Source organism: Rutidosis leptorrhynchoides, chromosome 1 (genome assembly GCF_046630445.1).
Source record: "Rutidosis leptorrhynchoides isolate AG116_Rl617_1_P2 chromosome 1, CSIRO_AGI_Rlap_v1, whole genome shotgun sequence".
In the NCBI taxonomy this organism is placed as follows: Eukaryota; Viridiplantae; Streptophyta; class Magnoliopsida; order Asterales; family Asteraceae; genus Rutidosis; species Rutidosis leptorrhynchoides.
Genome location: NC_092333.1, coordinates 607709214 through 607734407, shown reverse-complemented (window position 1 = coordinate 607734407; position 25194 = coordinate 607709214). Strand labels below are relative to the sequence as shown.

Genomic DNA, 25194 nt, shown 5'->3' with positions numbered 1-25194 from the left:
TTAATTAATAAATATAAAACCCGTAATTAATGCTGATTAGGGTTTCTGTCACGTGTGTCAGGGCTGCTCCGCGAGTTGCGGTGCCCGAAGCAGGAAAACTCTGCGAGTCGCGGGGTTCTAAAATTCAACTCAGGTACAGGATTTAATTCGACGCGTTTTTGTTTTTTTTTTCTGTATTATGCTTTATATTTTCTGTTTTAAATAAAAATATTTATATAATAAAAACTTATATAAAAATAGAACTACTTTATAATTTTATAAATAAAAATCTTAAAACTAGATTTATATATATATATATATAATTTTTTTTCTTTTTCGGTTTTTAATTTTATATTTTAAATAAACATAAAAAATTTAAATAAAACTTATATTTTTGTAAAATAAAAATAAAGAAACTTTATAAAACTTAAATATTTAACAAAATCTTAAAAATATTTATATTTTTGTTTTTCTTTTTATATTTTCGAATAATTAAAAACGTATTTTTACAAAAGCGTATTTTAATAAAAGTAAACTAAAAATAATTTTTTTTTTTTTTAAAATTTAGCGTTACGCTTCCGGCTTTTAAGCTAGATTGTCCCCGGCAGCGGCGCCAAAAATAACTTGATAGTTATAGCTAAGGGGTATAAAATACTATTAAATTTTAGCAGGAAATACTATTAAATACTATACAATTTTACACAAGATATTTATTTATTTATAGAATTGATATACTTAAACCTTGCTACAACACTTATAGGCAGTGTACCTAATCGTACAGTAGTGTAGTTTTTAGTAGGTCCGGTTCGTTCCACAGGGAAAATCTTTAAACAAAGCTTAACGCTATATTAGTTTACTTTTATAAAAATACAAATATATATATAAGTAATATTATTATTATAAAGGGGGTTTTTACTGTTTAATGACCGGTTTGTCGATTTTAAAACTTTAGTCGCAGTTAAAACCAAATGTAAAAAAAAATAAATACAAGACTTAATTTAAAGCATAAAGTAAATAACGATAATGAAATTGCGATAAATAAAAGTGCGATAAAATAAACTTGCGATAATTAAAAAGTACGATAATTAAAAGTGCAATTAAATACAATAACAATAAATAAAAGTGCGATAATTAGAAGTGCAATTAAATATAAAATAAAGGAAATTAAATATGAAATAAAAGAATTATGCTTATTTAAACTTCCGTAATCATGATGTTTGACGTGTTGATTTTAGTTTTATGCCCATGGGTTAATTGTCCTTTGTCCTGGATTATTTAATATGTCCGTCTGGTTTTTGTCCATAACAGTCCATCAGTCATAAATATAAAGTGCGAGTGTCCTCGTCAAATTATCCTTATACCCGAAGTCAAATATTCCAACTAATTGGGGACTTAAACTGTAACAAGATTTTAATACTTTGTTTAATAATTACACCAGGATGTCGACTGAGTGTAACCCAAGGTTTTAATACTTTGTTAACAATTATGTCAAGTGTCCTTGTACATAATTTCACCCCTGTTTTAATAATTCTAGTGGCTATTAATCCATTCCCGTGTCCGGTTAAATGAACGATTATTCGTACATATAAATACCCCGCCCATCGTGTCCGATTGAGTGTATATGGTTATTTATAGGGACGCCCAATTGTAAATCTTTATATTAACATTAACAAACTATCATTTAGTTAAACAAATATAAAGCCCATTAATAGCCCATAGTCTAATTTCCACAAGTGTCGTTCTTTTGTCCAAACCCCAATTATGGTACAAAGCCCAATTACCCAATTTTAGTAATTAGCCCAACATCATGATTACTTCGTTTTAAATAAGCATAATAATAACTTAGCTACGAGACATTAAATTAAAAAGGTTGAACATAACTTACAATGATTAAAAATAGCGTAGCGTTACACGGACAGAATTTTGACTTACACCCTTACAACATTCGCTAACATACCCTTATTATTAGAATTATAATTAAAATTAAAATTAAAATATAAATATATATATATATATATATATATATATATATATATATTACGTATATATTAAGAGAGAGATTGAATTATGGATATTAAAATTCGTCGAACTGCGTTGGCTTTTATAGGGAATTGAGTCGAGGGGAACTCCGCGAGTCGCGGCCATTTCCTCCTTCAAACTCCGCGAGTCGCGGAGTTTGAAATTCCAGCTCACAACTTTGGCTTATTTCTTTGCCGACGGTTTATTTTATAAATATAATATATATATAATTAATATAATTAATTATATATTATATTATATTTATATACTTAATTAACTTGTAATTTTTAGTCCGTTGCGTCGAGCGTTGAGAGTTGACTCTGGTCCCGGTTTCGGATTTTCGAACGTCCTTGCGTACTATTTTATATCTTGTACTTTGCGTTTTGAATCTTGTACTCTTGTAATTTCGAGACGTTTCTTATCAATAATTGGAACTTCTTTGATTGTATTTTGTACTTTTGAGCTTTTTGGACCTTTGCGTCTTCAATTCGTCGAATCTGTCTTTTGTCTTCACCTTTTATTGTTTAAACGAATATCACTTGTAAATAGAACAATTGCAACTAAAAGCTTGTCTTTCTTGAGGAATAATGCTATGAAATATATGTTCGTTTTTAGCATTATCATGCCCTGTCAGATATAATGGTAAGATTAACAATACAACACCCCGAAGACTGTAGAGAGTCTCTTAGATTACCAAAAAACCATGTCCAATGATCGGTGGTCTCTCCTGCTCCAATACCGTAGGCTAATGGAAGGATTCCATTATTAGCATCCATAGCCACAGCAATCAAGTTAGTCCCCAAGTAACGACTTTTTAAATGAGCCCCATCGACTATGATTACTGGTCGTGCATAGTTAACAAACGAACGTGTCTGCATATTAAAGTATTGAAACATTATTTTTAAATACGAGTTAAATTAATAAGTAAATAAAGAGAGCATTAAACATACCGCTGCACCAATGGACATGTAACTCATAACAAATCTGCCTTTGTTGTCCGTTTGAATGTTGGTTACACTACCTGGGTTAGACAATCTAAGATTATATAGATAATTAGGTAGTATTTGAAAGGCATCTTCAAGACTACCCCTCAACATCTCAATTGCGTAACATTTGGCTTTCCATGCTTGGTGGTATGATAGACTTATTTTAAATCCCGTCGACATATCAGTCCTTATATCATTCGGTTGATAGACACGACCTTCTTGTTTCATCACCTCTTTCAGTATATTCCCTAGGACCTTCTTGGTGGCATGCTTATTGTTCGGAAGAATTTGGGTATTTGAGCACGTGTGTAGATCATTCAACTTCCGTACTTGAAAGTTGTTGCTATCTTGTATACACCTAGCAGTAATTTGCCATGAACAATTTGGTGATATGCATGTAGCTGTATACCTTGACTTGTCTGAGTACTTTGGTTTTATCTGGAACCCTTCAGTAACACACTTTGTACGTAATTGCATAAGAAAATCTTCCTTGTTTTCGAAAGTCTGATTCAATTTAACTAGATCTGAGGTTTCATATATTGTCATTGATCTAGGTTTCATTTCGGGTTGGGTGTTCGACAGTAACGGTGGCATGTTCCAAAATATATCATCTGGTTAGGGATTATACTTAATTGGCTGGTCATAAGTTTGTGTTTGGTCGACGTATTCATCTTCGTATTCATCATCACTATCAGGAACATCATCCTCATCAACTATGTAGTTAGAAAAAGGGTGTTTTGTTGGTTTGATTGGATTCACATTTTCCATATCATCATGCTCAGATCCGCTTTGATCAGATGTAGGTAGGTCAACGATGTAAGGATCTTCGTTACCTTCAAAAGGTGGTTGTTTATCATTCAACAAATTGGTGTATTGTATTTGTTGGTTGATTTCATCTGTGGTTTGAGTTTGTAAGTTGAACTGATTTACAGATTGATTTTGTAGGTTTGAATTATTTGTGTATGGATGTGGTTGGTTGTACTGATCAGTGTATGGGTGGTGTAGGTTGAACTGATTGTTACTTTGGTGTTCTAGGTCGTACGGATTGATGGTTGACTGTTGTAGGTTGAACTGATTGATGGATGACTGTTGTCGGTTGAACTGATTATTTTATGGATGATGTAGGTTGAACTGATTATTGGATTGCTGAGGTAGGTTGAACTGATTATTGGATGGATGATTAAGGTTGTACTGATTATTGTAAGAATTTTGTAGGTTGAACTGATTATTGGTCGGATGTTGTAGGTTTAACCGATTATTGTGTTGTTGTTGTACGTTGAACTGATCATTAGGATTAGTAAGGTTTCGACCTAAAACATGCATTGAATTCGTAATATCTTCTAGATATATGTGAACGGGTTGATTTGAGATGGCGAAATTCATAAAATCATTAAAATCATCTTCATCATCAGTGATATCCAAGACACAGTTATCGACAACGTATTTCATAGATATAACTAAATCTTGTGAAACATCGATTTTTTTAACACATATTTTAACAAAAGCGTACGATTTAAGGGTTTGTTTGGCGCGAAATGTTATCTAAAGGTGGGACCTAGGTTGCCATTTTAATCATGAAAGTCCACTGTGGTCGACCACTTCATAGATTGTGGTCGACTAAGTCATTTTTATTAAGTGGTCGACCCACATCAGGGTCGACCACAGTGTATTTAAGCAGTGGTCGACCACATTTTACACCAGTGGTCGACCAGGAAAACGGTGACTGTCAAAAGATTACAGTGGAGCATGTTCAACCTGCTGACTTAATATGCCAACACAAACATTAGAGCTACCTTTTACAGTGGAGCCTGTTCAAAATACAATACCAACACAAACATTAGAGCTACCTTTTACGTACTTCGATTCGAGATTTAAAGAATGTCTTCCCCATCCTATGTCTGTATTCTAATGCAACCTTCGCAGTATCTTTCTCGAATGGCTAGGTTAGCTCACAAAATACACACTCCATGTTTATGCAAACCCATACACCACAGTCACCGTAATATCTTGACTGCTGAGGTGAGTCGATATACGTAAATGTAGATGGCATCGAGACGTGTGGTGGAGGAGTGTAGTTAATTGCCCTCAAAAACTCTGGCAGACACTTACCCAACTCGAAAACATAATAAGCGCGGTGGTCAATTGAGCTGTGCTTGACAAAACTATCGTAAATGACGACGGTGAAGTCCTTAAGATCAAGCACAATAAGCACCCAGTGATCCGCATCTTTCAAAAATGTTGGGAATAGGACCTACAATTAAAGTTAGAAAGTTATACAGATAACTCTAATCTGAATGTATATGTCTATGTATATTTAAACTGTATATGTATATGTATTTGATATTGTAACCTTCTGACACTTCGACCAATGTGGGAAAGGGAGTCTCGATCCGTCTGCATAACAAGTAATATTGGGATTGGTGTAATTCGGGTCAAGTGTTACACCCGTTTTAAAAATCCCCATCCACTTAATCATGTCGACCGGCATGATCGTACATCTTTGGCGGTCCTTTAGTGGCTGAAAATCCATTTGATCTAAACGGTAGCTCCACCACAACAACATAGATCCCCAACCATTAATATTCTGAAATTAACAATCACTTAGTCAATCTCAAGTTAGCGAAGTTAAATGTCGACCACTTTAATAATAAGTTTATAAAACACTTACAAAGTTATCTAAGTAACCGCCTTCAAATTTGTTGTAGATCCGCTCCCAAAACTCGTCAGTGATGAATATAAATCCGTCGGATAGGCCCCGAACAAATACCGATAAGCACTCGTAATGTGGAGTCATCATCTCTTCCGGTGTCTTAGGGCCGTCCAGATTCCTTTCATCATCATATAATGTGGAAGGGCCGGGATAGATAAGTCCAGACTTATGAATCAAATCGTCAATGATTTCTAGAATAATATTATCAGGCACTACCGGAGCACTCAATCTCCCCGTCTTCTGTTGTTTTATCAGGATTTCTTTCTCTGGCATGTCAGGCTTTCTTTTAGCACCCTTTTTGATCATTTGTGATGATGTAACGAAGGGAGACATCCTTGCCCGTGCAACCCGACGGTCCCTTTTGCTTCTCCTCACATAAACCGGTGAAGCAACCTTCATATTATCAAACATATCTTTCTTGGTTGTCTGAACTTCAACATCTGACACATATCCACCAATGAAACCACCATCATCCTGTCACAGAAACACACAGCAATAAGTCATCAGAAAGTCAGTTATATAGTCGACCTTGACAAGGGTCGACTATAGTATAAATTTAATATAGTCGACCTAGGTAATGGTCGACTACAATGTAAACATGGTGATAGTCGATCCAATGAAGGGTCGACTACTCATCTGCACACTGGACAGTTTATATAACTTACCAACTTGCATAAATGAATTATATAATAAGAAATTACCTGCTCTTGTTGACAGATATGTTGTTGTAGGTTTTGTATCATAGAATGGAGTTTTAAAATACTTGTCTTGTGGACGCCTCTAGAAACATATAAACTCTGCACTATCTTTAGTGTCTCACGTGTAACACGGATGCCAGCCTCAACCCGATCACTCATCTCCTTAATCTCCTTGGCATGTTTGTTTTCCTGGTCATCTAATCTCTTTGTCAAATTCTTAATCATATCCGTCAACTCCTTCTTCGTCTCATCATCAAATTTCTTCGGATCATCAACTTTCTTCACCGGTACTTTAGCATCGGGGTTCTTGAAATAGTTTACACTAGCAACCCACCACTCACACTTAACCTCTGTCTTGGTGGGCCTCAAACGATTGAGAGGTCGTTCTTCGTCCGGGATATCATCCTGTCATACACATATTCATATACATATACATATACATATACATATACATATACATATACATATACATATACATATACATATACATATACATATACATATACATATACATATACATATACATATACATATACATATACATATACATATACATATACATATACAGTTACAGTTACATATACATATACAGATACATATACAGTTACATATACAAATACAGATACATATACATATACATATACAGTTACATATACACATACATATACAGTTACATATACATATAGATATACACATACATATAAACATAACACATACATAAATATTTTGGTATAATTATACTCACCGGGAGTTGCATCAACTCAACGTACTCATTCCAGCCCATGACTTTCTTCTTCCGTTTCCAGTGGATTCCACGAGGTATGCCTTCACTTTCCGGCTTGAAAGCATATGCTTCTATTCGGTGTTTGTATGTCTCCCATATCCACATCTACAAACAAAAACCAAATTTGGTTAAATATGAAACATGTTAATTGCTTAAAATTTATAAGTACGGATTACTACCTTAAACGCCCAAGTGAAGCCGCTCAAATGGTATGTCATTACCCCCTTCCGGGTTTTATCTGCTACCCTCTCTTTATAAGGTACTAACACGTGATGCAAACTATTGTAAAGTTTGGTCCATAAGAAAGAACCCCACGGATACTTGTTCATCAACTCAAAGTCCTCTAATAAAAGAAGCATGTCATCGTGTACGCTATCCCGCAACTGCTTCCCAAGGAAGCATAAGTTAATTATCAACGCAATGGCGACTATGACCTTATCCTTGTCAGTTCCTTTCAACTCATCTTTAAAAAAGGCATCGTGAAACTCCGAAAGATGACGTTGACCACTATGTCGTTTAATAAAAACACGAGATGAAACCGAGTGGTCAAAATCCGACCTCTCTTGACCTATCCAATCTATAAAAGATGTAACTGGACCAAACCGCATCCCGGTAACCAAGCAAAACTCACGTCTACCACACCTAATGACATGGTCTCGGGTAACTCGAAACCATAGCTCTTCTGGCTCCTCACATATTTCGCGTCCGTTGATTACAAACTTTTTCGGACGGTCAGTCTGATTCATTAATAAGCAATGTATGTATCCCGGATCATTGTCATCACACTTTATATCTAACCAATGACCGAAACACGTCTCTCTGAAAATCTTTGTCTGAGCCGGAGTGAGTTTGTTCTTAATCTCCCTTATAAGAGACATCTTGCTTCGAATGGTGACCTTGGCCTCGAACCAAACCTGTAATCAGACAATGATAATGTCATTATACATAAATGTTAATATACATACACATACATACAGGTACATACAATTGAAAAGCAAATACACTATAGTCGACCTTCTTTCTGGTCGACTACAGTTTTATTCAACTATAGGCGACCCAAAATGGGGTTGACTATAGTGTATGTTTTTGGAAGTCGACCCTTTGAATGGTCGTGTATGCAAGTGATCTTCTGACCTAAGGCATCCCCATAACCATATACAGATATATACACTTTAGCAAAAACAATGGGAGAATTGTATATCTATAGTTACATATACATATACATATACATATACATATACATATACATATACATATACATATACATATACATATACATATACATATACATATACATATACATATACCTATCATATACTGACATGTACACACATACAAATACATCCATACACACATAGATATAAATACAGGGACCCATACATAGATATACATATATACACATATATACACATACAGATAAACTAACATATACATACAACAACGAAATAGGTTTTACCTCAATATCTGTCATCTTTGAAGGGAACTCTTGATTGAATCTAGGGACGAAATAGATACACTGACGATGGAATTAGGGTTTATCTACAAACTATTGAAGTGATCTCTTGATTGAATCTGCAATGAATGAGGGTTGATGAATCAGGGTTCGTAACTAGGGCTTGTGGAGCGAATTTTTGTTAGAGTTGAAATTTGAATTTTGTTATCCCAACTCGCTATTTCAGTGTCTTTTTGTATACTCGACCATCATTAAGGTCGCCCGTGTTTTTTGGAGTCGAATATAGTGGTCGACCGATAGCCAACAAAAATCGACCTTGACAGTTATAAACGGTGGTCGACCACATTGAAATTTGGTGTGGTCGACCGGGTATAGAGGTAGTCGACCCAACGGGTGGTCGACTTAATGGTGTAAATAGACAATTTTTTTTTCTAAAAGTGTATTTTGGAATAAAACTTTTTAAAAAAGTGTATTTTGGGGAATTTCCCAATAAATATAATACAAAATTGTCCAAATCGTCCATGTGTTTATGTATTTTTGTTCAAATAGTCCCTGTGTTCACAAAACTGCAATAATCATCCTTAAATGCCAAAATACGTCCCAAATTAGTCCCTGACTTATGTTAAATCTCACCGTTAGTCTCACTCTTGTGCTAGTCACATGACATTAATTAACCTCATCTCCATCTTTATTCCAAATTAGGAACTCGAATCAATCTAAGTTCCTCAAAATCAAAATAAAAACCAAATTCATATAAAATGCTCTAAATTAAAACGTATAAACACCCCCATTTAATTTGTTGAACTTGGATTAGATTCAAAACCTATAAACAGTCGTTACCACGTGATCCTCACATGAGTAATCAGTCCAATTAAAATTCTCTGTATCCGAAGTTTCAATAGTAACACATTACACACGACGACTTATTATCTTGTTCATCGTGTAAACACGTATTTCAGTTGCAAAATCAGGGAATCTTTGATTATTCGTGCAGTTGAAATGAAAACTTAAATTTAAAGTGAGCGGTGAAAACTCAAAAGGAAGTGTTAATACCATGTTGCACTATAGGACAGAAGTTGGGCCGACGGGACCGGTGAAAGCCGGAGAAACATCGTAGTCAACGAGGAGGATACTCACGGGTTCGTAGGAAATGTTACGGACGAAATAAGAATCCTGGTCGATGTAAAAGATGGGACGTTCTGTGCCGTTGTAGCTGGAGCAATTGATTCCGAAGCCATGATAACCACAAAAGTGGTTAGAAGGTTCAGTACCTAACTTATGAAAAGGGTAGCTTATGTTGAAGTTACTGCAAGGATAAGTAGGGCAATTTGGGTAAGAATTATTAACAGCTTCAGCAGCTACATCATCCATTGATATGAAAAAGAGAATGATGAGGGGGAAAAGGGAAAACAGAGGATGGAAGACTAGTTTAGACTTGATTGTTTAAAAGCAACAACTCCACAAATCTATTTCTATTTATATACAACGTGTATGGATTAAATTGGTGTTTATTGACAAAAAGAATAAAAATAGAAATAGAAATATTTAGACAAAATTGTCCCTGAGACTAGCGAGATTTAACAGAAGTTAAGGCAGGGACCAAATAGTTTGGGACGTATTTTGGAATTTAAGGATGATTATTGCAGTTTTGTGAACACGGGGACTATTTGGACAAAAATACATAAATAAACGGACGATTTGAGGAATTTTGTCTAAATATAATTAACATGATTATTTCATTACTTGATTCATTACCCTCAATTTAGTGCGGAATGATGCATTACTTACTTGTGGGTAATGATAATATTACCTTATTACAACCAAGCATCATTAATCATTATTATTTTCATTCCACACCTTCTAATACTCACCCTAAGTGTCTAAAAGTGATGGTCCACTAGTCGAGGGACCTGTTTGTTTTTTTTTCTTATTAAGTCCTGAATCTGAACGGATATACGATGTCTGTGAGGAATAAGTGATGAATAAATAATTAGTGTTTGTTTTATGTGCTAAAGAATTGTCTGAATGATTAAAATTACTAAATTAACCCTTTATGTGAGCAGTTATAAGAGTAGTTATTAAAAAGTAAGAACTTAATTGGAAATTCACACTTAATTAAGTTTTTTTGTTAAGACACGTCTTATTTAATAACTTAAAAATAAACACCATTCCATGACTTATTAAATTAAGTTTCATACCATTAATTCAATTAAGTTAAAAACAAACATGGCCCACGTGTCACATTTGTTTGATAGTCTAACAACATTATGATAGACTGATTTATGCGAAAAACGTGTAACCGACTTTGAGCTTTACGCTAATGCGGCATGCAAGTTGTCCACGCGCTTTATGTATAGATATTTAGGGCTTACGCTCCGTTTAGCAGACTTCGGGCTTACACAAAATGCTGAGCGCCCGACCAGATGTGTAATTTTTTATGACCTTAGCGGAAAATGCTGAACGGCTTACCATCTTCACGAATGAAATACAAAGATGGGACATGGGCTAAAGTAGTTGTTCGATACGCCTACCAAAACAACGATCAGGTTGGTGCTTATCTAAAAGATGAATACTCTGCCAATCTCTTTACCGACTAGAAAAACAACAATTAGTCTATATGCGCATGTGTTGAACTTCATGACCGTAATTACTCCACAATCATTTCAATGCAATCAAGATTATTGCTACATTTCATAAGTTTATCGTTTGCTAATGCATTCTATAATTGATTAAACAAAGTTTAGAGAGACAAAAAAAAAAAGGTCAAGGAGACGGGAATTGAGCATGCTACAAATCTACAGTCCTCAAAGATGACATCTTTTCAGTAAATACAAAAGTTAAGAAGTCTAATATAGGAACCAGTATGAGCTTACCTAGTGGCTCTGGTATTAAACAACGATTTATCGGCTTTTTGGTAAATACCCATTGAGCTGGCTTAGAACACATAATATGTGCTTGAGTAGCATTCTTTCGTCCGGTTTGCTTTCACCCAATCAGGTTCCTATGAAGTGAGACTTGTAGACATGGTATGTACACATTATCTGAAGTCAGACTTGATCAACCCACAGTTTCTCATCGTTGATGGGTTACTTCAGTATCGTACAAAAGGCCCTTTGAGACTAAGTTGTCTTTCCAATGCAGAAAAACGTTTCATCATTATACAAACACCAACACCTTAGTGTCTACATAGTTTGAAGATAGGTCTAATAAATAAACCAAAACAACTTAATGGAAATTCAGAAACATAAATAATCTAAAAAGAGAATACATTATAACATTGACCGAGACTTTGCAAGTCCTCTCTTAGGTGACTGGCTGGCTCATGCATAACCACACATTATTTGCATGACCAGATTGAAACATTCAGCTAACAAAGACACATGAAAAGGGGTTCATTATATTAAAAATCAAAACATTTGTAGATGAGTAATTTATTATGGTAGATCCTTGTAACATGTATATAATCTGTGCACGGTAATGTTTTATTATGATAATCTGTGCATGGTAATTTTTGTATTATTATAACATGTTTATGAAGCTGAGCATACCTTGTTAAAAAAAACAAAGTATTCTTTGTAGATTGCTAAGTCACCCCAATTCTGAGCTAATGGGTCTAAAGCGGGAACTGCAGTAAATAGACATGTGCATAATAAAAAACATTAACAAAAGTTTGTGATTTCATTTTACTAATAAGTACAAAAAGATATGGACATCAACTTCTGGTCTGAAGTTAGATAAAAAAATACAAGTATCTGTGTACTTGTCTCCATGTGCATTTATATCCGTATTTTGATTTATCTCGCATAATGGAAACCAATGTTTGGATGGGCTTGATGTAGCTGCTCAAGTATGGGATACATCAAGTTATGTTACATGTTATGGTCACAAATTATGTGAAGTATAGACTCCAAAGATGATTCTAAATTAGAGGCATGAAAATGAGTAGATTAAATCACATCGATATTAGATTAAATCATATAGCATATTGTTCCAAAATGTGTGTTCCAATTAGTATACGTAACAGATACCAACCTGAGAGAATGTAGTCATTTAAATGCACGTGTTCATATTAGTCGCAACTTTAATATTATAAACCCGTAACTCAAAATGTCAACAACTATTTACAACTGTCAGCGAATTGTTAAACTTCTGTTTGGATCAGAATTAGTCAGATACTGGCTAATTAATAGAGCCAAGTTTCCTATTGTTGCAACTGCTCGATGCCATTTGAATATAAAAATCGACATAACATGGCCAAATATTTCCACCATGATTGTTTACAAGCTTAAAAAACTCTAATATAGAGATTAGTATGTGCAAACCTAGTGGTTCTAGTATTAAACAAAGATTAATCAGCTTTTTGTTTTGCCACCAGAATTGTTCCTCAAAAGCTGGCTTAAAAGTTAAAACACATTATGTGCTGAGTCAATTAACCAGAAACACTTGTGTGTCTTTATATTCTTTGTAATTAGCCGAGTCAATTAAGGAGGAAGTAGGATGTTGAGTTAAAAGGACCAAAAAAATAACCCGTCTATTTTCAAATCATACTTACCTACAAGCTTTTATCCGCACCATGACTTGGGTCTAGTTTAAGCTGTCAAACAAATGGACAAGAAGAAAAATGCCTGTGAGTTAGAAATATGCACTTCCTTAATCAATATTAACTATTCTAGAAAACTAATAATAGTTTGATTGCCATTCTATTTTTAGTAATTTTCATAATTCGTCCAAGATCGTACACATTAGGTGAATTCAATTATAGGAGTTACAGTGCTGATAAGGTCTTGTAAATTTAAAAATGTTAAAGCTACAAGTTGCTGATCAGATGATAATTCTAGCCATTAGTAAATTGATAAGACATAGAGAAAAACTAAAAGTTAATCTATAAACAGCTTACAGTTACAGCAACACCTTTGACTTTTTTTTTTTTACGAGGAACCCCCTAGCGACGAGCCATAATGGCTCCCCTCTAGTTGGTAAACCCCGCGATGATTCTCACATGTGTGTGCCCCATCTTCAACATAAAAGTAAGAAAGCAAAGAGAAAAGGCGCGTGCAATGGAAGAAAGAACTCAATAAGAGACGCAACTTTAGCCGTACCTAATGGAGAATAAGAAGCATATGATGAAATTTATGTACCTTATAATACCATGCAGAGCATTCCATCGAGTGTAGCCGAACCTCATGAAAAATTAAAAGGATAACATGAAGATCAGGTAAGAGTGCTCCCAACCATGACAAGCTCCGCGAAATCAACTTAGAGCCTTTTCTTTGCCTAAAATAATACGGAGTATATAAAACCCGAATATGATAACTTCAATGTCTCGCATGAACAACTAATCAGATGGTTAGTTCAACTGGCACCTGGTCACACACTGTTGGGGGTGGTAACGTATATAACTCACACGTGTTGTCCAAAAATGGGCAATATAATGTGGCAAAAAGGGCAGGTAGAATATCAGGTTAAAACATTGGAAGGATTAGTAAGTCGAATATTAACTCAAAAACTTTGGGGGTAAATTTGTCATTTCATTTTACTCCTTATTGGTAGACACAGAGAGTCCAACAACGTACATCCCCCGTACTAATTGTTTTGAGCACTGCGGGAAACATGAAAATCCTAGGTTTGTCCCAAGTGATTCATGGACATATGAATCGACGTCAAGCATAAATTATCGTAAATCCTGCATTTGTGATGAAAAGAACAATTGCTGGCATACTACTTACTACATATGCAGATCACAATAGTTACAATTGGTCGGGACCAATTTTCTTTTGGATCGTTTGAAGCAAGCTTGATGTTCGTGTGTGTTACCAAAAAAACTGGTAACATACTTTGAACAATATGTTGATGGTATGTTTGGGTTGGGAGCTCATGAATCTTTTAGCATATTTAGACAACTGGTAGCTAATAGAATCATTACTCAAAAATTCAGTTTATGTTTTGGGCTATTAATGGATTTTGATGATGTTGGTGGAGGACTTATGGTCCTCGGTGATATTGAAAACTTCAATGATACTGGAAATGTCTATACTAATATAACTAAGCCAACGAAAGAAGCGTAATTTTCTGCTTTCTTTATCTATTTATTTTACATTTACATTGTGGTGTGCTAACCTAAATTTATTATTTCTTTTTTATAGTCCTCATTACAACATAAAATTAGTAAAGATACGTTTCGGTGACAAGACTATTCCAGTCAATTCTTGGACAATTGTGGACAGTGGAACTACTCTTTTGCTGCTACATAAGTCTCTATATCATCCATAATGTAGCAGTAAAAAAGTAGTTCCACTATCCACAATTGTCCTGGAATTGACTGGAATAGTCTTGTCACCGAAACGCATCTCTACTAATTTTATGTTGTAATGTGGACTATAAAAAAGAAATAATAAATTTAGGTTAGGACACCACAATGTAAATGTAAAATAAAGAGATAAAAAAAGCAGAAAATTACGCTTCTTTCGTTGGCTTAGTTATATTGGTATAGACAGTTACAGTATCAATGAAGTTTTCAATATCACCGAGAACCATAAGTCCTCCACCAACATCATCAAAATCCATTAATGGCCCGTGACATAAACTAAATTTTTCAATAATGATTCTATTAGCTACCAGTTGTCTAAATGTGCTAAAAGATCCATGAGCTCCAAACCCAAACATGCCATCAACATATTGTTCAAGTATGTTACCAGTTTCTTTGGTAACACACCCGAACATCAAGCCTGCTTCAAACGATCCAAACAAAAATCGGTCCCGACCAATTGTAGCGGTATAACTATTGTGATCTGCATATGTAGTAGTATGCTAGCAATTGTTCTTTTCATCACAAAGGCAGGATTTACGATAATCTAGGCATGACGTCGATTCATATGTCCATGAATCACTTGGGTCAAACCTAGGATTTTCATGTTTCCCGCAGTGCTTAAAACAATTAGTACAGGGGACGTACGTTGTTGGACTCCCTATGTCTACCAATAAGGAGTAAAATGAAATGACAAATTCACCCGAAAGCATTTGAGTCAATATTCGACTTACTAATCCTTTCAATGTTTTAACCTGATATTCTACTTGCTCTTTTTGCCACATTATATTGCCCATTTTTGGACAACATGTGTGAGTTATATACGTTACCACCCCCAACAGTGTGTGACCACGTGCCAGTTGAAGTAACCATCTGAAGCAGTTGTTCATGCGAGACATTCAGGTTATCATATTTTTGTTTCATATATTATTTATTTGTCTGTTACTTTAGGCAAAGAAAAGGCTCTAAGTTGATTTCACGAAGCTTGTCATGGTTGGGAGCACTCTTAGTAGATCAATTAATGGTTGAGATTTATTAAGATGACTTAGTTTTAGTTTTCTTGATCACCTTATAAGGTACCTGATCTTCATGTTATCCTTTTAATTTTCCATGAGGTTCGGCTACACTTAGTGGGCATGCTCTGCATGGTATTATAAGGTACATAAATTTCATCATATGCTTCTTATTCTCCATTGGGTACGGCTAAAGTTGCGTCTCTTATTGAGTTCTTTCTTCCATTGCACGCGCCTTTTCTCTTTGCTAAGTAGTCTCTTATTGAATTTGTACGTTGTTCGGATCATTTACGTTTAAACTAAGTAGTTTTACTGATGCAGAACTAGACATAAATTATAAGGGCCCAAGTCAAACAACTACATGTTCAAGTCCATCAAAAAAGCTCAATGAAAATTTGGTAGCATTCAGGCTTGTACGTATGGGAGTGGGGTAAAGAAAACATAGAGAGCAAGTCACAAACCAATTGGAGTTAAAGTCTAAATGGTCTACTTTGAATTTTAAATTATTTTATTTGTTCTTATCTTTTATGTTTATCTATAGTTAGTGTAATCAAGAGAATTGTAATCAAGAGAATAAACTATCTGTATTTCATTTCAATTGTCTCTTAATTCCATTTACAACCTGTTAGCTAGACGGGTATATATATAGACCCAAGTAAATCTAACAACGATACATAATAAATTGCACCTAACTACATTAAATTGCACCTAACTACATTTAATACACTGCATGCGTCGACTACATTAAATGCATATATATCTTCTACGTATTCTAACACTCCCCCTCAAGCTGGAGCATAGATATTGATTATGCCCAGCTTGCCACAAAACCGACGGATACAATTTCCAGGTAATGCTTTGGTGAAGATATCGGCCAACTGTTCATTACTTTTGACGTGAGGTATTCTGATAATTCCTTCTTCTAACTTTTCTCGAGTGAAATGACAGTCAACTTCTATATGTTTGGTTCTTTCATGAAAGACAGGGTTGTTTGCAATATGAATGGCTGCTTTGTTATCACACCACAAGTTCATTGGCTCGGATTGAGCAAAACCAATCTCGTCAAGAATATTACGAACCCATATAAGCTCGCAGGTAGTTTGTGCCATTGCTCGATACTCGGATTCCGCACTTGAACGAGATACTACCTTCTGTTTCTTACTTTTCCAAGATACAAGATTTCCTCCAACAAAGACACAATAACCTGTTGTAGACCGTTTAGTCGCGGGATCACCATTATAATCAGCATCAGAAAAACCTTCAATAGTGTGATGACCATGATTCTGGTACAGGATACCACGACCCGGAGTACCTTTCAAGTACTTCAAAATATGAGTGACGGCATCCCAATGTGAGGTTCTTGGAGATGATAGAAACTGACTAACAACACTCACTGGAAAGGCAATATCAGGACGGGTGAGAGTAAGATAATTCAACTTGCCGACGATTCTTCTATACTTTTCTGGATTGATGAGCAGTTCTCCATCATCAGTCTTCAACTTAAAATTCGGTATCATTGGTGTTTCACAAGGTTTTCCGCTAATCACACCGGAATCACTGAGTACATCTAAGCAATACTTTCTCTGAGATAAGAAAATGCCTTTTTTATTTCGAGAGACTTCAATACCAAGAAAATATTTCAAAGGGCCGAGATCCTTTGTTTGAAATTGAGTGCTTAAGAATGTTATCAATCTGTTAATTCCTTCTTTATCACTCCCGGTAATTATAATGTCATCTACATAGACAACAAGTAAAATGCACCCAGATCTTGATGAAGCGAAGAATACCGAGTGATCATATGCACTCCTTTTTAGACCGAAGTCCCTAACTACCTCATTGAACTTTGCAAACCAGGCACGAGGAGATTGCTTCAAACCATATATTGCTTTTCGTAATTTGCATACTTTACCAGACTCCCCCTGAGCAACAAACCCAGGTGGTTGCTCCATATAGACTTCTTCTTGCAAATTTCCATGTAAAAATGCATTCTTCACATAAAGTTGATGAAGTGTCCACTGATACGTAGCAGCTAAAGAGATGAATAATCTAACAGATGTGAGTTTAGCAACAGGAGAAAAGGTCTCAGAATAATCCACCCCATATGTTTGAGCATAACCCTTAGCAACTAACCGAGCTTTCAACCGTGCCAAAGAACCATCAGGGTTAACCTTTATTGTGAAAACCCACTTACAACCAATTGCCTTTTTGGAAACAGATAAGTCAACTAATGCCCAAGTGCCATTATGATCAAGTGCATTAATCTCCTCAATCATGGCGGCCCGCCATCCAGGATGAGTTAAAGCTTCACCAACAGTTTTTGGAATAGTGACAGAGTCTAAAGTGGCAACAAAAGCTCGAGAAGATACTGACAATTTATCATAAGAGACAAAGGAAGCAATAGGATAAGTGCATGTACGTTTACCTTTTCGAAGAGCAATGGGAATATCGGAATCAGAATCTGAAGATTGAGTGTCATGAATATTAGTGGAAACCTCATAGGTTGACTCACTGGGAGGATCTATCGACGACGATTGTGGTACAGGAGCGGGTTCTGATGTAGGACGGGAACGCCGACTGTATACATACTGAAAGTGATCAGTTTGTTCTAATGGTGTGGGTTCTGGTGTGGGATCTGGTGTGGGATCAGTGTGTTCTAATGGTGTGGGTTCTGGTGTGGGATCTGGTGTGAGATCTGGTGTGGGATCTGGTGTGGGATCTGGTGTGAGATCTGGTGTGGGATCTGGTGTGGGAGCTGGTGTGGGAGCTGGTATGGGTACATATACCAATAAGTCATCACTATTTTCATGATTGTGATAGGTGGACACTGGAAAGAAAGGTAACTTTTCTTGGAATGTGACATCGCGGGACACAATATAACGCTGGAGAGTTGGTGAAAAACATCTGTAACCTTTCTGAAGGCGGGAGTATCCAAGGAACACACATTTGATGGACTTAGGATCTAATTTAGAGCGGTGAGGCTGAGTGTCACGCACAAAGCAAGTACTACCAAAAATCTTTGGCTCAATCGGAAATAAAGATTTTGTGGGGAACAAAACTGAATATGGAATATCACCATTAAGGACAGCGGATGGCATTCGATTAATAAGGAAACATGCAGTTGATACAGCGTCAGCCCAAAATGGTTTTGGAACGTTCATTTGAAATAAGAGTGCTCGGGCTACTTCAAGAAGATGTCGATTCTTTCGTTCCGCAACTCCATTTTGGGCTGGTGTGTCAACACAAGATGACTCGTGAAGGATACCATTCTGAAGCATATATGAGGAAAATGATTCGGAAAGAAATTCTTTAGCATTATCACTTCTCAAAGTTTGAACCGGAACCTGAAATTGAGTTTTTACTTCAGTAACAAATGAGCAAAATTTAGTAAATACTTCAGAACGACTTTTCATCAAATAAAGCCAAGTAACACGAGAATAGTCATCGATAAAGGTAACAAAGTATTTAAAACCAGGTTTGGAAGTAACTGAACATGGACCCCAAACATCAGAGTGGACCAATTCAAATGGAGACGAGGCTCGTTTATTGACTCTGGGAGATAAGTGGATTCGATGGTGTTTGGCAAACTGACATGGTTCACAATACAGAGATGATAAATAAGAGAATTCAGGACATAATTTTTTCATACTCTGGAGAGAAGGATGTCCCAACCTACAATGCATCTCATAAGGGGATGATGACTTAGAGCATACCAAAGAACGTGGTATTTGTATTTCGGATTCAAGTATGTATAGGCCATCAGATACCCGCCCTTTACCAATAATCTGCTTTGTCGATAGATCCTGAAAGACACAAAAATCAGGATAGAGTAAAGCAACACAATTCAAGTCTCGAGTAATTTTGCTAACGGACAACAAATTAAATGAGAAGTTAGGTAGACTTAAAACCGATGACAATGAAATAGAAGGGGTGACGTTGACAGTACCAAAACCAAGGACAGGAGAGGTGGTGCCATTTGCAATTGTTACATGAGATGGTTGTGATTTAAAATCGGAGAATAGATGGTGATTACCTGTCATGTGATCTGAAGCACCAGAATCGATGACCCATTTAGAGGCGGATGATAAAAGGCATGTATTTGACTTACCTGATTCAGCAAAAGCGGCTATTGGTGTTTTGAGCTTCACGAACTCTTTTAATCGGACATATTCTTCATAATCTTCCGCAGAGATTGTGAACGTATAAGGCGAATAAATTTTCTTGACATTACTCATTATAAATTTAATAATCAATAATTGAGAGAACCCAACGAACCAAGTAAGAATCATTAAGGGGTATTGAATCAAATCCGAAAATGTTTCAAAGTATAGGATGGAGTTTCTGACCATTAACAAAATAACCCCAAATAAATATCTAGCTATAGAGATACGTAAACTGAACATTTTTTTTTTCCTTCGAGAGACAAGATGTTATTTAAAAAATAACTAGAGACAATGATGTGTGATATATATTTTATTTTATATATACCACTCGACAATGGGACAAATGATGTAAAGCAAAAGTGTAAAAGCCAAAGCAAGTTGGCAGATAAAGAACAAGTAAAATGGATAGTTATGCAGAAAAATATATTCCCTTCAAAAAGAGAATTGAGAAGACCAAGCAAATACTACCAGAATTTCAAAGTACAAAACACGATCCAATACTCACGGAGTATGGTCGGAGTGTTCACAGGAGTGACCGGAAAAGAAAACGACGGCGGGGAAAAGGCTTCACGCGCCGTCACTCTCCGGCGCGTGGGACTCCGGCAACGGTGATTGGCGGCGCGTGGGGTATACACAGTGATCGTAAATGCTTGAAATTTTCAGGGTTTGCAATTAGGGACACTATGAATCGATTGGAAGGGGTGGTGAGACTAAAAAATGACTCGAAGTGGGTGATTTCAGATGGCAATGGCGGAACAATATTTTTTTTTTTTTTTTTTCGTAGTAAGGGTGGTCACGAAACAGAACAAGTTGATTTAGATGACTTGAAAGGACTCAACAATCACTCTCCGGGGTGATTTGAAATAGAAGCGGCGGTGGATGGTTGTACAACGATAAACTCAACTCTCAACTCTCAAATCTCACAGGTGAACCACTCTAACCTTGCTCTGATACCATGTAATCAAGAGAATTGTAATCAAGAGAATAAACTATCTGTATTTCATTTCAATTGTCTCTTAATTCCATTTACAACCTGTTAGCTAGACGGGTATATATAGACCCAAGTAAATCTAACAACGATACATAATAAATTGCACCTAACTACATTAAATTGCACCTAACTACATTTAATACACTGCATGCGTCGACTACATTAAATGCATATATATCTTCTACGTATTCTAACATTATCTATAGTTAGTTAGTTCCCTACATGTTAGGTATTGGTTTAGATAGTATTTAAAGACGTATGTGTAGGTTTTTAGGCAGTTTAATATTATTTATTTTGTGAGTTCATAAAATTAAACCGTGAAGGTTTTGTTTGTCAACCGAGAAGGTTGTGTTTCGATTAAGCCGTGAAGGTTTTAATCATTTATATATCGTTCTATTTAGCCACGATCCTTAAACTACGTTATGTGGTATCAGATTCCAGGCATGGCTAACAACAGCTACCGAGGTGACAATAGCAGATACGCCGAACGAGGCAGTTATATTGATCCGCGAGATGCTGAAATCGAGCGTTTGCAACGAAGAATAACAAATTTAGAGCGGGGCCGACATCATAAATATGATGAACGCTATGCTTCGTATCAAACAGAGAACCGGTGGGAAAGTATGAATCCATTTGCCGATGTGCCGAGCGAATTCAGAGAGGACCATCATGATGATCTCTTTCGGACCATTGGTATGAAGGTTGAACAACTTTTTAATCTGGAATACGTTCCAGAACCTACTGTGGATGAAGATTCTGAACCCATCATGATACGGATGGTGAGGATGAAGAACCTATCTATGATACAAATTGTGAAAAGGATGCAGATTTTATGAATTGCAATGATGTTGATAATATTGGCATCAATTATGAAATCGTTGAATTTGGCACTCCGGTCAGTAATAAAGCCACAAACGTGTCCAACGAAGTTTTTAAATGTCCTCTTGCGAAGATGTTGATGTTAATTTGATAAACGTGTTAAAAAGCCAGTTCAATAACATTTGTGTAGTTCTTGAGGATCAGATGGATGTTGCGATCATTAATGTTGTAGACTCGAGGACGAGTCTTTTCGAAAAAGGGGAGAATGATGTAGAGTTAGACATAAATTATAAGGGCCCAAGTCAAACAACTACATGTTCAAGTCCATCAAAAAAGCTCAATGAAAATTTGGTAGCATTCAGGCTTGTACGTATGGGAGTGGGGTAAATAAACATAGAGAGCAAGTCACAAACCAATTGGAGTTAAAGTCTAAATGGTCTACTTTGAATTTTAAATTATTTTATTTGTTCTTATCTTTTATGTTTATCTTATGTTTATCTATAGTTAGTTAGTTCCCTACATGTAAGGTATTGGTTTAGATAGTATTTAAAGACGTATGTGTAGGTTTTTAGGCAGTTTAATATTATTTATTTTGTGAGTTCATGAAATTAAACCGTGAAGGTTTTGTTTGTCAACCGAGAAGGTTGTGTTTCGATTAAGCCGTGAAGCTTTTATGTTTATCTTATGTTTATCTATAGTTAGTTAGTTCCCTACATGTAAGGTATTGGTTTAGATAGTATTTAAAGACGTATGTGTAGGTTTTTAGGCAGTTTAATATTATTTATTTTGTGAGTTCATGAAATTAAACCGTGAAGGTTTTGTTTGTCAACCGAGAAGGTTGTGTTTCGATTAAGCCGTGAAGGTTTTAATCATTTATATATCGTTCTATTTAGCCACGATCCTTAAACTACGTTATTTACTCTTTAAACTAACATTTGGTTGACGTTAGACCCTTACTGCCTTTTTAAGCCGACTTCTTTAACTTTTTGTAAAACTAGTCCCAAGTAAAATTAAGCGCAAACAAGAAGGTATGCCCCGGTATATAAGTCACCTTTTTTTAACACATTAACCGACCCACCCATGATGCCACCTCTATTAAACACCTATCGTTTCATCTCTGGTAATTGATAAGCTACGGTATAATTTACATAACAAAAAACACAACCTTGGCAAAAATAAACTTATGTGCATTATGTGAGACCATTGGCTTATTTGAGATCAAGGACTGCGCAATATCCCCAAATGCTTATAGCTCAGAAACATACCAGGCATCCAAGGCATCCACCAGGGACAACTTCGTAAGTTCCTTCCAAGATAGGACAAGAGCATTCTGTACACAAAGCAATGAGGGTTTTATAGTCAGACAAATAAACAATTACAAGAATCACCGATGAACCATTAAAAATTGACAAACCAATATCACAACCACAGAGGCTCATCATTATCCATAAGGTATGCACGAACCACAAACAAACTGTAACTTACACTTATAACTTATGACTGGACCAAAAATCATGACCAGAAACTCACCAACTCGATGCTACTTTATTGATAATTCCACAACCACCTCAAGATATAAAAAGAAATAAGCTTACTATGATGACCTGAATGTCTCACATGAAAAAATGCTTCAGCAGGCAAGTTTTCTGTTTGCACTTGGACACACTGTTGGGGGTTGTAACTTGCATTTAAATAGTGATCACCTCAACAAATGAGAATCACACCAGCCCATAGCTGCAGATAGAAGGGTAAAAGTAATATTATAATAGAATTAGTTAGATCACCAAATATTACGAATTTAAGAAAACCTTTGTGAATACCATGAATTTAACAAACCTTTGTGGATACCTAGAAATCTACATTTATAACACGTGAAGCCTCAAAAGGTTCTGGGGTGAACCCCAAGTTCAGACTGGTAAAAGCTCGTCATACAAAAAATCTTTCATTTCTGAAAATGGGAGCGACATAAAAAGAAGGCAAAATCGTAATTAGGGAAATTTGTGTTGCCTTATGGAGAAAATATAATCTCTTCATTTGTCTTCTTTCATACCAGGCTGTAGAATTGTTTATGTTACTAGAACATATGATCTAATTGTAAAGAAAGTATCTGACAGTTGATCAAAGTTCATGTTATTCATACCTGCAAAAAGCTTCTTCATTTCTTGACCACCTGAACATGAACTAAACTGGTGCTACAACATAAATTACATTCATAATAAATGATGCGGAATGAACATAACTAATTGCTACCTGCTTCACATGATAGGATCATTACAATATCAATAGTTTTCTAGCACCCGAAATTAAACAAAATAAATGACTCTAGTTAGTGAAGGTCAGTAGTAAATCCTCACCCCAAAGAACGATCAGGTTTAGTTGTGTGTATCTATGTAATGTATATGTGTATATGCATATATTGCATATATATGAGTACCAGATGCACGTTTTTGTTCCAAACTATGGTCCAAGTAAAACTGTATTCCTTTCACTAAGGGTGCGTTTGTTTACCTCTTAACTGAATGGTTCAGCGCTGAATGCTGAACCATTCAGCATTCAGCGCGTTTGTTTTTGACTTCTGAATGACATATGATGCTGAATGGTTCAGCATTCATCGCTGAACCATTCAGAGTTGAAACACTCTCTTAACCATTAAGCACGTAATTTTCTGTAATATCCATCTCAAATCATATCCAGAACACTTAATAAACATGTATATTGAATGTTTTATTCGTGTAACACGTTAATAAGGTAGTTTTATCTTTTTAATATCGTTCATTCAAAATGACTATCAAACAGCTTATTTTCATTCAGAACCATGTTTATTCAGAGGCTCTGGATCATTCAGATTATGAACCATTCAGCGCTAAATCATTCAGTTTTATCAAACGCACCCTAAATTTTACAATCTAGCTAATGTAATAAGTTTCCTTAGTTATTAAATAATGTGCAGTTTGGCTTTTGAAGTAAACACACACATCAGTACCCTAAAACTTAACATTGTTGTTAACAAAAACCTCAATAACACCATTTAACTAGAAACCCATCAAACACGTATAAATCTAGGTTGTGTTAAATAGTAAGAATATCTGGATCAATTTTTACATCTTAAAACTGCTAAGTTTGACCACAAAGTCAACAATCAATTTCCCATGATACTCGTGTAAATACTCATGTAAGATAGAAACATTAGCACAAATAGTTGGTGGGTTGTATAAAACTAAAACCATGCAAAGAGAGTACCTGTAAGAACTAAGAATACATCATCAAGCTCACAAAAG

General features: G+C 35.6%; 2 protein-coding genes and 1 long non-coding RNA gene across 5 annotated transcripts; all 3 read right to left on the bottom strand.

Moving 5' to 3' along the window:
- Positions 1-2618: 2618 nt before the first annotated feature.
- Positions 2619-3530, bottom strand: LOC139847641 (uncharacterized). Its single transcript, XM_071837363.1, has 2 exons — positions 2949-3530; positions 2619-2870 (listed from the first exon to the last, which is right to left on the bottom strand). Exons 1-2 carry the CDS (start codon positions 3528-3530, stop codon positions 2619-2621), a joined length of 834 nt encoding a protein of 277 aa, XP_071693464.1.
- A 2264-nt stretch (positions 3531-5794) lies between these two features.
- Positions 5795-7535, bottom strand: LOC139847636 (uncharacterized). The gene is made up of 5 exons (XM_071837352.1): positions 7356-7535; positions 7138-7281; positions 6396-6797; positions 5911-6168; positions 5795-5812 (listed from the first exon to the last, which is right to left on the bottom strand). Exons 1-5 carry the CDS (start codon positions 7533-7535, stop codon positions 5795-5797), a joined length of 1002 nt encoding a protein of 333 aa, XP_071693453.1.
- Positions 7536-11333: 3798 nt separating this feature from the next.
- LOC139884677 (uncharacterized) lies at positions 11334-24040 on the bottom strand. Of its 3 annotated transcripts, XR_011771932.1 has the most exons (4): positions 23512-24040; positions 23182-23246; positions 13182-13223; positions 11334-12254 (listed from the first exon to the last, which is right to left on the bottom strand). It is a non-coding gene; the product is annotated as an uncharacterized lncRNA (long non-coding RNA). The 3 variants fall into 3 exon arrangements; XR_011771930.1 differs by having other exon boundaries at positions 11334-13223; XR_011771931.1 differs by having other exon boundaries at positions 11334-13223; positions 23521-24040.
- Between the last annotated feature and the right edge of the window lie 1154 nt (positions 24041-25194).